Consider the following 14,862-nt stretch of genomic DNA (forward strand, 5'->3'; position numbering starts at 1 on the left):
CTGCCTATATCTGCTAGGCTGCTCCCTCCTTTTCTTAACCAGGGCCTCTCAAAAACCAAGGTTCCCTAAATCTGTTATTCATGCCTGTTATTCAGACAGGAACGTACAAACTCTGTATTCTCAAAATTTCAGTTTTGAAGGCCTCCCATTTACTAAGTACACCTTTGCCAGGAAGCTACCTATCCCAATCCATGCTTGCCAGATCCTTTATGATACCATTAAAATTGGTCTTCCCTCTATTTAGAATCTCAACCTATCATTTTCCATAATTACCTTGAAACTAACGGCGTAATCATCAGTAGATGCAATTTTTTTCCCTACACAAACTTCTGTCACCCGTCCTGTCTCATTCCCTGATAGGAGATCTAGTTGGGACTTCTATGTATTGATAAAGGAAACTATAATGAACATATTTGACAAACTTTATCCCATCCAGCCCTTCTATAGTATAGAAGTCCCAGTTAATATGTGGAAAATTAAATTCACCTACTACCACAACCTTATGTTTCTTGCAATAGTCTGCGATCTCTCTTCAAATTTCCTCCTCCAAATCCTGCAGACAATTGGGTGGTCCATAATATAATCCCATTAATATGTTCATATTTCTTACTGCTTAGTTCTACCCATAAATCCTCACCAGATGAGCTCTCCAGTCTGTCCTGGCTGATCTCTGCCATGATATTCTCCCTGACTAATAGTACCACCTCTCCCTCTTTAATCCCTCCCACTCTATCATATCTGAAGCAACTGAACTGTGGGACATTGAGCTGCCAGTCCTGCCCCTCATGCAATCAGTTTTCACATAAAGCAACAATTCCATTTGCTGATCCATGCGCTAAACTCACTTGCCTTTTCTACAATACTCCTTGCATTGAAATATACACAGCTCGGAACACTCATCCCAGTTGACTCCTTTTGATTCCTGACTGTATGTATAGGCTTAAACACATCTTTCTCCACAACCACAGCTCTATCTATTCCTGCGCTCTCATTCTCATCAACTTGCAACTCTCATCTCCTGTCACTACAGCTTGCCTTGTCCTCTCACTTTCCTTTTGAGCCACAGAGCCAGACTCAGTGCCGGAGACCTCACTGCTGTGACTTTCCTCTGCTAGGTCGTCTCTCCCAACAGTATCCAAAGCAGTATACCTGCAGTTGAAGGATTGGCCACTGACAGTATTGCCTACCTCCTTTCTCCCTCCTTATGGTCACCCAGTTACCTGTGTCCTGTATCTTGGGTGTTAACTACTCTTTGTGTGTCCTGTTGATCAACCCCTCAGCCTCCCGAATGATCTGGAGTTCATTTAGTTTCAGCTCCAGCTCCTGAACATGGACTGCTAGAGGCTACAGCGGGATGCCCATCTTGCAGGTGTAGCTGTCAGGGACACCGCGTGTCTCCCTGCCTTGCCAAATCCTGCAAGAGGAACATACCACTATCCCACCTGGCAACCCCACTGTTCTAAACGCACAATAAAAAAGAAAGAAAGAATAGAATAAATAACGCCTTTGCTTCTTCTCACCGAAGTCTTGATGCGCAAAAGCCTCAGATCCCCTCTCTAACACTGGCCCAGTCACATAATGGCCACTTCCACAATGGCTGGCCTGCTGAAAAATAACTTCTTTTTATTGGCCCTTGCTGAGTGCCTAATTGTGCATCATCCGCTCATTTGTTTTAAGCTCCATCTCCCTTTGTGCATTCCGATATCTCCTTGGGAACTGTGATCTGCAAAAAGTGCTGACTACCCCCACTCGCTTCTTTTAAACTCTCTCTCTCTCAACTCAATCCAGTGTCTCATTGGAAACTGGCACGCAAAATGTGCAAAAAGAGTGTCAAAATGATGGAAGAAGGCAGGAAAATGGGGTTGAAGGGGATAATAAATTAGCCCTGATTAAATAGCGGACCAGACTCAATGGGCAGATCTCCTAATTCTGCTCCTATGATCATAACAAGACAGACATATACTTGAAGTTCACTACGATGAAATACTTGCTCCAGAGTATAGGTTGGCTATTTGCAGGTCTTTTTCTATTTCACTTCTTGGATCTGCCTTCAAGGCTATCTGGTAGCTGGAAGCAGGGATCCACTCTCTGACTGGTAGTCTTTCATTGACCTCAAGAGCTATAAGCAGCCATATTTCCTACAGTTTGAATGTGTAGCAACAGTTCTACCATGTTTGCATTCCCAATGATAAATAAATTCTGAGGAAGGGTTTGAGGGGAATCCCAGGATTTATCCTTCACATTGTTGCAGTATTGCATGTGTGTGTGTCTTCTTGCTGCCTTACTATCCTGCTAATAACCCTTTACATCACTCACTCTTCAATAACCAGGCACCAACAAGGGGCTGAGATAAAAGTTTATTTTTCTGGCCCCTTTTCATTCGGAAGCCATCAGATATATTGACTTTATAGATATGGCCCAAACCTTACAAATGTGATATTACTTAATCATAGTCATTAACATTGGACATAAAGCCTGCACCTTTTCTATTCGGAAACAGCCTTCTATGGGTGTGTGACATTTAGGTTGGGTTTGATAAAATCAATTGAAATTTTTAGATTAGATTTTGGATTATGAGGATACTAACGAGGACAAATTTTGTTAACGTTTTAAATTTTCTCGACTTTTCTAGCAATTTCCAGCTGGTTCATTGTTCTTAATAATGACAGTGACTTGATTTTTTAAAAACTGTTTTAAAATTATTGGAATTCATGGTTAAGAAGAAGGCCATTAAGCACAGCGTTTCTCACCCAGCCAAGAAAAGCTTTTTGGCTAATCCCAGCTTCCAGCTCTTGTTCCCAAGCCCAGGAAGTTATAGATCCAAATGCTTGTCCAGATGGTTGTTGAATTTGATCTAGGGTATTGTCCCCACCATGGTTTCTCCCCTTTCCCATTAGCTTGAGGATTTAAAATATTTTCCATGAGCTTTAGATTGGAGAATAAGGGATGACCTTATAGAGGTGTTCAAAATTACGAGGTACATAACTTTAAACCAGTCAGAGAGTTGAAAGTGCATTGTCTTTAACCCAGAGTTTAGGAGTCAAGACGAGGGCACAAGTTTAAGATGGGAAGGGTCAAGTTTATTATGATCACGAGGGCATATTTTTCACCCAGAGAGTAGCCAGTGTATGGAATGAGCTGTCTCAGGAAGTGTTTGAGGCAGGTACATGAGCAACATTTAAAAGGCACTTGGACAAGTACGTGGATAATAAAGGTTTAGAGGGAGATTGGCCAAATGCAGGCAAATGGACCAGTTAGGCCGAAGGGCCTGTTTTCAGACTGTATGAATCTACTACTGCCTGACCCCTTAAATTTCATCTTAACCTTTATTCTGTGTCCTGCAGTCATTGTCCGTTCTTTTAAGTGAATTTGACTATTCATTCTGTCTTGGCCTCCAGTTCCAAAATTTCTGTCTAACATTTAAGATACATTTGCAAGCAGTTATCATTGTCATGCTTTTCATTATTTATTTATGTATTGAGATTCGGTGTGCAATAGGCCCTTCTGGTGCTTCGAGCCAACCGCCCAGCAATCCCCCAATTTAATGCTAGCCTAATCATAGGACAATTTACAATGATCAATTAGCCTACCAACCGGTATGTCTTTGGTCTGTGGGAGGAAACCGGAGCACCCGGAGGAAACCCACCTGATCACAGGGAGAATGTACAAACACCTTAATGCAGTGGCAGGAATTGAACCCTGGTCACAGGTACTGTAAAGAGACGTGATAACTACTACGCTACTGTGACACCCTACTTTTATATTCAACTTCCCCTTTCTTCAATAATGAATAAAGTCATTCATTCATAGCCTGTCACACCAGACAGCCAGCCACTCTCATGTTGTTTGGTTGACGTTGAGCAGGTCAGTGTCAGCTAAATCAGGTGAGAGTGGGCCGCTGCGCAGAACATGTTCAATGTTCTGCAGCCTTTCGCCACACTCACAGGATTCGTTGGTCTTTAAACCCCACTTCACCATATTGTCTCCCATCCTACAAACTCCCGGTCTCGCTCTGTTGAGAGTGAACCACTTCCGTCTGTCAAGCCATGCCTCGTCTGGCAACATTCCTGTGGGGCCTTGCACTGTATTGTTTGGTGGGGTTCTGGCTTCTCTTTGTTGCCAGAGGTCAATCCTGTATGTTTGGGGGATGTTCCGTGCGGTAGTTCCTCCAATGTAGCAAAGCTTTTCCTCGATTTTAGGCGGTTGGAAACTGGCACATGATGATGTAGTGGGTGCCGTGGATCCGAGTTCTGTTTACCTTTTTCAATTTCTGTTGTAGTGTGTCTTTGGATCTCTGGGGGAGCAGTGCCTGCAAGTCTGTAAATGATGTTAGTGGTTAAAAAGAACGAATAATGTAACTTAGCACTTTCAAGATCTTCATTTCTCATAGAATTGATCTCCATAAATCTGGCTGATAATAGATTCCAGTGAAGTATGCTGGAGTTTGGAGGTTATAATTACAGCCTGACAAGCTTACAATGGCCAGTGCAGAACATGAAGACAGTCTCATATATAAGGCACAGAAGCTTTTGACACACGTGAATTTAATACTTTCTATAGCTGCTCCCATAAAAGTACTACAATCTGAATATAATATGGAAGGCCATCTTATCTGCATTGACAAGTAACAGTTTGATTTGGAACTCTTTCACAGATAATGAAGCTCCCCAGATCCCTTTTAGGACAGGAGCAATGTGCAGTGGAACTGCAGCTTCCTCCGCAACTGCTCACTTCTCATGAGTGCTCTAACTCCACGAAGCAACTGAGGACCAGTGAGAACACAGTGGACCATACCCATGAGCCAAAGGTTTTCTGGACCCAGCAGTCTGAATTTCGAGATCTCCACCTGCTGCCTAAATGCAGTTGGCCTTCTGGTCGACCACAAGGTTAGTGACCTGAATGACTGAATCAATGTGGGCACTGTGTCTTTAATAGTGGTTTCACACTGGTTTTCTGTAATTGGAGCGTGATGAATTAATCATCTGGCCATTCTTTCCACCTCTCCAACAAATGATATCTTCATCTTCATAGTTAGATTTGTTTCCTCTCAAACTCTTGCATATAACGATGGTTACTGAAAAGTACCAATGGGAAGTTACCTGGCATGAAAAAGTGTCCAGATAGATCATAATGGCTATGATAATTTAATTCAAATGAAAAGACTTTGTTTGATATATGCTTATCATTAAAATAATATGGTGGGACAATTTTCAAAGGATAGACTGAAGTAATAACTGCTTTTCTTTTCGGATAATCATGACCTAGTTTATCGAATTATAGATAATCCTTTTATTGGTCGTTATGTGAGAATGCACTTCAGCTGCAGTATTTAATTGTAGTATTTTCTTGGAATTCTTGACTATCTTGTGCACAATATCTTGTGTTCTTGTTAAGCAAAAAGATGAGCATTTATGTAGTACCTATCCATCTGGAAGTACATTATGCTTCCAGGTCTTTGATCAAGGGACTTTGACATGAGTGTTATCTTTATAACTCTTTCCATGGATGTGGCATGAATTGCTGAGTATTTCCAGCATTTTGTGATTTTATTCTGGATTTTCAACATCTGCAACTTTTTACATTTTCACTTGAATCGCAATGAATTGCAGGAATGTAAGAGATGTATGGCAGATACTGTAATTTTCACACAACCTACTCCCAAAAGAAGTAACATAATAATGATCGAACAAACTTTCTGAATGCTTTATGTTGAGAAATAACTGTTGATCCAGATTCCATGAATAATTCTGAGTTCATTCTCACTATGAGTGGCTGGTGATTTCCCAATCCACTTGTAATGTAGGACAGGCCTTGGTTTAGCTTCCCATTATGGAAGGGACGTTACGGTAGCATAGTGGTTAGCACAACGCTTTACAGTTCCAGTGACCTGGGTTCAATTCTCGCCACTGCCTGTAAGGAGTTTGTACGTTCTCTTGTGACTGAATGGGTTTCCTCCAGGTGCTCCAGTCTCCTCATACAGATTGGTCATTGTAAATTGTCGCAGGATTAGGCTAGGATTAAATCGGGGGCTTGCTAGGCGGCATGGCTCGAGGGCCGGAAGGGCCTATTCCGTGCTGTAAATTAAGCGCAGATGTTCGGTGAAGGGCCCCAAACTGTCCTTTCAGGTGAGGTAACACTTCACCGGTGGGTCTTTTGGGGTCAACTACTGTATCCAGTGCTCCTGGTGTGGCCTCCTGTATATCAGTGAGACGCAACATAGATTGGGAGACAGCTTTGCTGAGCACCTACGTTCCATCTGCTGGAAAAAGCGGGATCTCTCAATAGCCAACCATTTCAATTGTACTTCCCGTTCCCAGTCCGATATGTCAGTCCATGGCCTCCTCTACTGTCACAATGAGGCCACACTCAGTTTGGAGGAGCAAAACTTTATATTTCATGATGGCACGAAAATCAATTTCTCGAACTTCGGCTAATTGCACCCCCTCCCTTCACCATTCCCCATTCCTGTTTCCCTCTCTCATCTTATCTCCTTACCTGCCCATCACCTCCCTCTGGTGCTCCTCCTCCTTCCCTTGTTTCCATGGTCTTTTACCCTCTCCGATCAGATACCACCTTCTCCAGCCCTTTATCTCTTTCACCAATCAACTTCCGAGCTCTTTACTTCACTCCCCTTCCTCTCTCCCAGTTTCACCTACCACCTGCCACCATGTACTTTTTCCTCCGCTCCCTCCACCTTCTTACTCTGACTTCTCCCTTTTCTTTCTAATCGTGATGAAGGATCTCGGCCCAAAATGTCAACTGTTTACTCTTTTCCATAGATGCTGCCCGGCCTGCAGAGTTCCTCCAGCATTTTGTGTGTGTTGCTGTGGATGTGCTACATTTAGGTTTACTGAAACTCTTTGGTAAGATTCTACATAAGAGATTATTAAACAAAATTAAAGCATGAATATTGTGAGTAGTGTACTGGTACACATTTCGGGCTTTATAAACCGATGGAGGTTGGAGATGGTTCAGGTGTGGAGTGGTCTAGCTGGCCCACTCTTGTTCCTATTGCTTACATCTTGTGTTTCAAAGTCAGCTTCCCTATCAGTGCCAGCCTGGATTTCTGTCCTCAAGCATCCAGATCATGACTTGACCCCCATGATCTTCTAACTCAAAACAAAAAGTGTTATCGAATAGTATTGTGATCACTAAGAGAAAATTGGACTTATTAGCTGTGTGCATTACATCTATTCTTTCAATCGAAGGAAAAGATTAAAAAAAACTGCTGTGCAAGGAAACATAAAACTAGTGAAAGGGAGAAGGTTTATTGGGTTAAACGAAAGCAGCAAGAGAAAGTAATGGGATAAGTTAGGCAGATCTCTAGAAGCTGCAACATCAGCTGTTCATTTCCTTCTCTCAGGCACTGCCTAACCTGCTGAGTTCCTCTTGCATCTGATTGATTATATACAGTAGGTATTCAGGAAATGGAAGAAAAATTAGACACTCTCTGGATTTAGAATTTGTACTCTTTAGGTGGAAAATTGCAAATGTCAATCCATTATTTAAGGAAAAGGACTGAACAAAAGACATATTATTAAAAGAGAATTCATATTAGTTTAAATTACTCCACGGATAAAGTACTTTATCCAGATTTCTGAAGAGTATGCATGTTTGATTCAGTGAGTTGAATTCTGTTTTCTGAAGATTGGTTGTGGCCGAATGAATATTTTCAGGTGGGCTGCCCAAAGACTGTTGGTAAGGTTCCTCAAGAGAGACTATGACCAAGAAATATGAGTCCATATAATGGGAGGTAAACTTTGGCATAGATTACAATTGTAGGGAAGGAACAGAGCATAGTGGTAATGGATGAATTTTCCAACTGATGCATGGTGACATGTGTTAATCTATCTGTAATGCAGCCTTAACATTGAGCCAAGGGTCCTGGAGGAAGAATTATAGCTATAGTCACAAATTTACTGAAAGTAATTGGACACTGTGGTTTACATTTATGGGCAAATCTAAGGGCACATGTAAATTCATCCACTTTGGATCTGAGAAGAACAAATCAAATGATTCCAATAATTATGTAAGAGTAGGGTGTTATCGAAATTTGGTGTTCTTCTTTCAGGATGCTCTCAGCAGATGTTGGTCACAAGGACCCATGCTTTACTTGTCCAAGGTGGGCACCTGGTAGATATCCTGCTTACTGAGTATATAATATTTTGATTAAAGGCCTAATGCATTACTTCTCTCAGGAACTAAATCTATGCACTCAGTCTTTTGCATGGTTGGTGAATCAAGAACTAGAGGGCATAGATTTAATGTGAAAGGAGAGAGATTTAGTAGGAATTTGAGGGGCAACTTGTTTTACATGGAGGGTTGTGGTGTATGGAATGAGCTGCTAGTTAAGTGGCTAAGACTGGTACATGAACAACTTTTGAAAGACATTTGGACAGGTACATGGTTAAGAAAGGTTTAGAAGTTTATTGGCCAGACATGGGCAAATGGAACTAGTTTAGATGGGCACTTGGTCAGAATGGACCAGTGGGGCCAAAGGGCCTGTTTCAGTGTGGTATAACCCTTTGACTCAATGGCCCAGACAGCTCTCTCACAAATTGTTCGCAGTAGGCGAAAACAGCCCAACACTCAGTCCCAGGTGAGATTTCTAAATTCTGGGTTGAATCAGCAATCAAACTCTCGGGTCCTTGGAGAGCACAAGGCCTTTGTGAGGTAAACATAAGCTATTTCTGATAATTGACTAATATTATGGATAAATTTAATGATATTGCTTCCATTTTCCCTACCAAATTATCTTCTCTTGCAGATGTTTTTTAACTAAATGTACCGGCCTGAATGGGAAATGAAAATGTTAATCATGGTAATTGAATTATTTTGTTGTTGCTCGTTCTGGATTACTGGGTTTAAAAAAAAAGATTAATTTGATTAGATGGCTTTGCAGTGCTTGCTAATTGATGGTTGGTAGCTTTTCCCATGAATTGTCAATGGAAATGTTTTTTTACTTGGGTCATTGGGATGTTCATGCCATTGAGCATGGTTAATGTACTAGATAGTTATCTGAAGTAGTCATAATATAGCTTGATTTTTATGCGTTATTCTTCTGTAATGCCGTACAGAGGCGTTAAACACAAGGCTTTTCAGTTCATAGACATTCATGGCTGTTGAGATAAATGTAGTTGTCTTAGTTTCAAGTTTTTGTTGATTGTTGTGCATTTGGAAGAAAGTAAATATAACATTGTCACTATAAAAGCCTTGAAATTTGCTCAAACACAAGTGAACCAATGTCAATATTCTCTGTCAGGCTCACATCCCCTGATAAATTACAATGGCTAAACCAATTATTTGCATGCCCAATACCAGACTCCGAATAAAATGACTTTGTTCTGAGCTGTACCCTTGAAAAAGGTGATCAGGCAGAGAGAGGGATGGATTCAGGGCTGTGCTCAGTCTCCTTGAAGAACTGCAACATGTTCTCTGACTCATGAGAATCCCAATGACCATTCAAGGTGGATGCGGAGTATTTGGGATGCTGTGGCTAATCTCGAGGTCAACCATCAAGAACACACGGAGGAAATAATACACCATCTCTCGAACTACCCACTTCTCTGTCCCTTTGGCAATCTCCTGCCCCATCTGTGGCAGTGACACTGGTACTCATATTTCAGAATCCATCTAAAAGGGAACATAATCATTCTCAATCCCAAGGGGCAACATTTGAGAATGAGTGGCTACTTGAAACTATTCATTTAATAAATTCCATTGATGTCCCTGTGTTTGCTGTAGACAGGTGCCAGGCCATGGTTGTTTCCACAATGGATAGATCTCACTACTTACTCTTTAACTAACATCATTGAGTGCTCCACTGACAACATCCTGAAGTTCACTATTGACCATGAAATCAATTGGACCAGTCACTTGATCTGTGCTCTGTCCTTGTGGCTACAAAAACCCTCATGGCTGTTGTTTGCTTCAGTTGTTTGAATGACTTGTATTTTTTTCTTTCTCTTGAGCATCAAGAGTTGGTCTTTTATTTTTATTCTTTTTTTTCTTTAAATTAGATTCTTTCAGGTTTCTTGCTTTGTGGCTACCTGTGAGCAAACAAATCTCAAGGTTGTATAATCTATACATTCTTAGATGATAAATGTACTTGAAATGAAATGAAGATTTTGTCAGAGATTGGGTATCTTGCAATGAGTGACTCACCTTCTGACACTCTTTCCACCATCGACAAGACACAAGTCAAGACACTTGAAATACTCTCCACTTCCCTGAATGGGCAGAACTTCAACAATACTCAAGAGCTTGATACCACTAAGGCAAAGCAGCCACGTGATTGGCACCTCATCAAATATACTAGACATTCATTCCCTCCACCAGCAGCACACAATGCCTGCGGTGTCTACCATCCACAATATGCACTGCTGTTGCTTGCTGTGGCTGTTCCAAATGCTCCCTTCAAACACATGATCCCAACCACCAAGAAAGACAAGCGCATCTGTGAACATCAGCAGCTACAGATTACCTGTCATGACTGGGAAGTATATTAGTATCCCTTCACTGTTACATGTGATAAAATGATTCTGAATCAGAATCTGAATTATCTACCCAACATTATTTTAGGAGCATCTTATTAAGGAGTACGGATATTCAAGAATGTTGCTCACCACCACCTTCTTTAGGGCAGTTATGGTTGAGCAACAATAACTGTCCATGCAAGAGTGATTAGAAAATGGTTCAAATAACTATTAGGATTTTCTACCATTTTCTGGTTTTGTATTGGTAACAAAGCATTGTGTAGTTCTAATGAACCTGGGTGTGTCCTGCACAAATTTTCCTACAAATAAATCAAATGGCCATGAAACTTCACTGGAATATGAAAGACAGCTTGGTGCCTAACTGGGACGTTTATCTGTATCGGGTTGGTGTTGAATCACAGGAGAGGGTATTTGTTGAATGCCTACGAGATGGCTTTTTAGAGCAGCTTGTGCTTGAGCCTACTTGGGGAAAGGCTTTCTTAGATTGGGTGTTGTGTAATAACCCAGATCTTATTAGGGAGCTTAATGTAAAGGAACCCTTAGGAGACAGTGATCATAATATGATTGAGTTCATACTGTAATTTGTGAAGGAGAAGCATGTCACATGAGTCAGTATCGCAGTGGAATAAAGGGAATTACAGAGGCATGAGAGAGGAGTTTGCACAGTTGGATTGGAGGAGGATAGGAGCAGGGATGATGGCAGAGTGGCGGTAGCTAAAATTTTTGGGAATAGTTCACAAGGCGCAGGATAAATATGCCACACAAAAGAAGTTCTCAAATGGCAGGGGAATGCAACTGTGGCTGACAAGGGAAGTTAAGGCAGCATATTAGCCAAGGAAGGGGCACATAAGGTAGAAGAACTGAGTGGGAAGCTTTTAAAATCCAACAGAAGGCAACTAAAAAAGCTTTAAGAAGAGAAAAGATAAAATATGAGGGCAAACTAGCCAATAATATAAAGCAGGTCACTGAACATTTTTTCACTTATATAAAGAGTAAAAGGGAGGTGAGAGTTGATATTGGACCACCGGAAAATGATGCTGGTCAGATAGTAATGGAAGAGAAAGAAACGGCAGATGGATTTATTAAGCACTTTGCTTCAGTCTTTACTGTGGAAGACACTAGCTGTATGCCAGAGGTCCTGAGGGAGGTTGCTGAAGAGACAACAGATGTATTAGTCATGATCTTTTAAGAATCACTTGATTCTGGCATGGTCCCAGAGGACTAGAAGATTGCACATGTCACTCCACTCTTTAAGAAGGGAGAAAGGCAAAAGAATAGAAATTATAGGCCAGTTAGTCTAACTTCCGTGGCTGGGAAAGTGTTGGAGACTATTATTAAGGATGAGGTTTTGGGGTCTTCGGAGACTAATATTAAAATAAGTCAAAGTCAGCATGGTTTCTATCAAGGGAAATCTTGCCTGATAAATCTGTTAAAGTTCTTCAAGGAAGTAACAAACAGGGTGGACAAAGGAGAGGCAGTGGATGTCATTTACTTGGATTTTCAGAAGGTGTTTGATAAGGTGCCACAAATGAGGCAGCTTAACAAGATAAAATCCTGTGGCATTACAGGAAAGATACTGGCATGGATAGAGGAATGGCTGACGGGCAGGAAGCAGTGAGTCGGAATAAAGGGGGCCTTTTCTAGTGGTGCTCCTCAGGGGTCAATATTGGGACCACTACTTTTCACATCGTTTGTCAGTGATTTAGATAGTGAAATTGATGGCTTTGTGGTCAAGTTTGCAGATGATACGAAGATAGGTGGAAGGGTAGGTAGTGCTGAGGAAGCAATTAATTGCAACAAGACTTAAACATATTGGAAGAATAGGCAAAATAGTGGCAAATGGATTACAGTGTTGGGAAATGAATGATAATGCACTTTGATAAAAGGAACAACGGTACGGACTATTATCTAAATGAGGAGAAGGTTTAAACATCAGAGGTGCAGAAGGACTTAGGAATCGTTGTGCAGACTCCCAGAAAGTTAATTTTCAGGTTGAGTTTGTGGTAAAGAAGGCCAATGCAATGTTGGCATTTATTTCAAGGGGAATAGAATATAAAATCAAGGAGATAATGCTGAAGCTTTATAAGACACGATTCAGGCCACACTTGGAGTATTGTCAACAATTTTGAGCCCCATATCTCAGAAAGGATGTGTTGTCATTGGAGAGGGTCCAGAGAGGTTCGCGAGGATGATTCTGGGAATGAAGGGGTTAATATATGTGAACCATTTGGCAGCTTCAGTACAATTTAGAAGAATGTATGGGAAGCTCATTGAAACCAACTGAATGCTGAAAGGACTAGATAAGGTGACTGTGAAGAATATGTTTCTTATGGTGGGGGTATCCAGAACTAGAGGGTATAGCCTCAAGATTGAGGGGCAACCTTTTAGAGCAGAAGAATTTTTTTAGCCAGAGAGTACTGAATCTATGGAATGCTCTGCCATAGACCGCAGTGGCGGCCAAGTCCGTGGGTATGTTTAAGGCTGAAGTTGATATATCAATGGAAATAGTAAGAAGGCAGGTGTATGGGGTTGAGTGGGATCTGGGGTCAGCTGTGATGGAATGGCGGAGCAGACTTGATGGTCTGAGTGGGCTAATTCTGCTCTTATGTCTTATGTTTTATGTCATCACTTGGTAGGCTGAAGAAAGATATGCAAACAGGCAATAACTTTCATGACCCCAACACATCTGAAAGCCATTGGAGTAGATAATGAAGTGAAAACTCTCTGATGTACCACATTTAGTTGCTAGTTTTCAGAACAGCAAGCTCCCATGAGCAGCAAGGACATATTAATTAAGTGTTAACTTTACAGAATAAATTTCGGCTGGGAGATTAGTGATGACACCTCTGTTGTTAGAGATGGAACCGGTTTGTTTTATGTCCTATTCAAAGGATAGCAGCTCTGGCTAAGCCTCATGTCCTCAGTACCACTTTGGATCACCAGGTTAAGGGCTTGTGTCTGGAGTGGAACTCAAGCCTTTAATTTTCTGTTTATAAACAGAATCACAGCTGACATGAATAACCGTACCTATGTCCCAAGAAGCATGTGCTTTTTTGTAGAGTGAAAGGTTAACATGGATATTCAACTATCACATATTGAAAGAAAAACTTATGCACTTGAATCTTTTTCATTTAATTGTTGGTTAGCACACAAGCATTGGATTAGTTCTTGTTTAAAAATTTTTATAAGTGCTGTAATGCAAAAAAATACCTTAAGTTCCTAGCTGTCGGTTGCCAAATTGATCTCTGGTGAGAGATAAATATTTCCCAGCCTCTTAGGAGACAAATGAACTCTTGCAATATTATGTGATACAGCCAGAGAAAATAGTGGGATACAAGGAGTTATAAAAATGTGATAACCATTATTGGATTACATTGTAATTGTTGTATTTGTGATGGGTTGCAAGGGAAATCTAAAATTACTGCTAGAGTACAGCTGTGCCACAGAACTTAAAGTTTTGTTAAACTCAGGACCTTTCCCAGATTAAAGCTCTTGGTGAACAGACTAGCAGTCATTTATATTAATGTGTAAGTCCACTTAGGGATCATTATGCTGCCTCTGAGGTTCAGAGGTCTATGCTAACTTGAGTAAGATCCCATTAAGATATCAACAAGGAGCCTATGATGTGTGTGGTCATTTGACATGAATATTACTTACATCCTCATCTATTGCAGTGAGGTTACCAAGTTGCTTCTGGCGGTTGGCTTTTATTCTCGAAGGACAGTTTTTCATCTTGCAGTGGAACACTTTTGTGGATCTTAAATGTAATACATTTTTAAACATGTGGTCTGAAGATATATGGAATCCTTTGATTAATTTCTTAGCAAATTATTTGAAGAAGATTATTTGAGCTGAAGTGAATTGCTTTTGTGTCCAAAATGCCTCCTTCCAATCTTTACAAGGGGAAGTCTCCTGTCTCACAGGCACGGCGATCTTGAGGATTTCACTGGTCGCTGTACAGGCAGAAACAATAGAAATGGTCTTACATTTCAGAGAAATCCATCTTCAAAGCTATCAAAGTAGAGGTGATGTTAAAGAAAAGTTTACCGATATTTTGAGTGTCAGTTTGTGATACGCCTTGCAATCTAGAAAATTTGGATGAAGAACTTTTTTCACCTTGGTGGTCTTATCAGTCATGAAAATACTTTTTTTGCAGCACTGCTTGTTAAGTATATATTTTTTCAGCTATATCCTCTTTTAGCAAGCATCACAATTAACACAGATTTCCTTGTTTTTATTAAATAATATTCATGTGTTTGCTACCCTAGGTTATCTGTGGGAAAACAAATTGAACATTTGTGTACCCTTGTTCCTAGCTGATTTGTTGTGTGTACTGTAGAGGAGATAAAGAGGATGTTCATCCCAT

At 40.8% G+C, this 14,862-nt stretch overlaps 1 protein-coding gene across 1 annotated transcript in view; it reads left to right on the top strand.

The window, feature by feature from the left end:
• ofcc1 (orofacial cleft 1 candidate 1) overlaps nucleotides 1-14,862 on the top strand; it is a 420,469-nt gene that overhangs the window by 174,599 nt on the left and 231,008 nt on the right. The window contains exon 12 of the mRNA XM_072248661.1: nucleotides 4,655-4,886. Coding sequence (XP_072104762.1) covers nucleotides 4,655-4,886 — 232 coding nt within the window. The remainder of the gene's footprint in view (nucleotides 1-4,654; nucleotides 4,887-14,862) is intronic.

The sequence above is a fragment of the Mobula birostris genome, chromosome 1, assembly GCF_030028105.1.
Source record: "Mobula birostris isolate sMobBir1 chromosome 1, sMobBir1.hap1, whole genome shotgun sequence".
Taxonomy (NCBI): Eukaryota; Metazoa; Chordata; class Chondrichthyes; order Myliobatiformes; family Myliobatidae; genus Mobula; species Mobula birostris.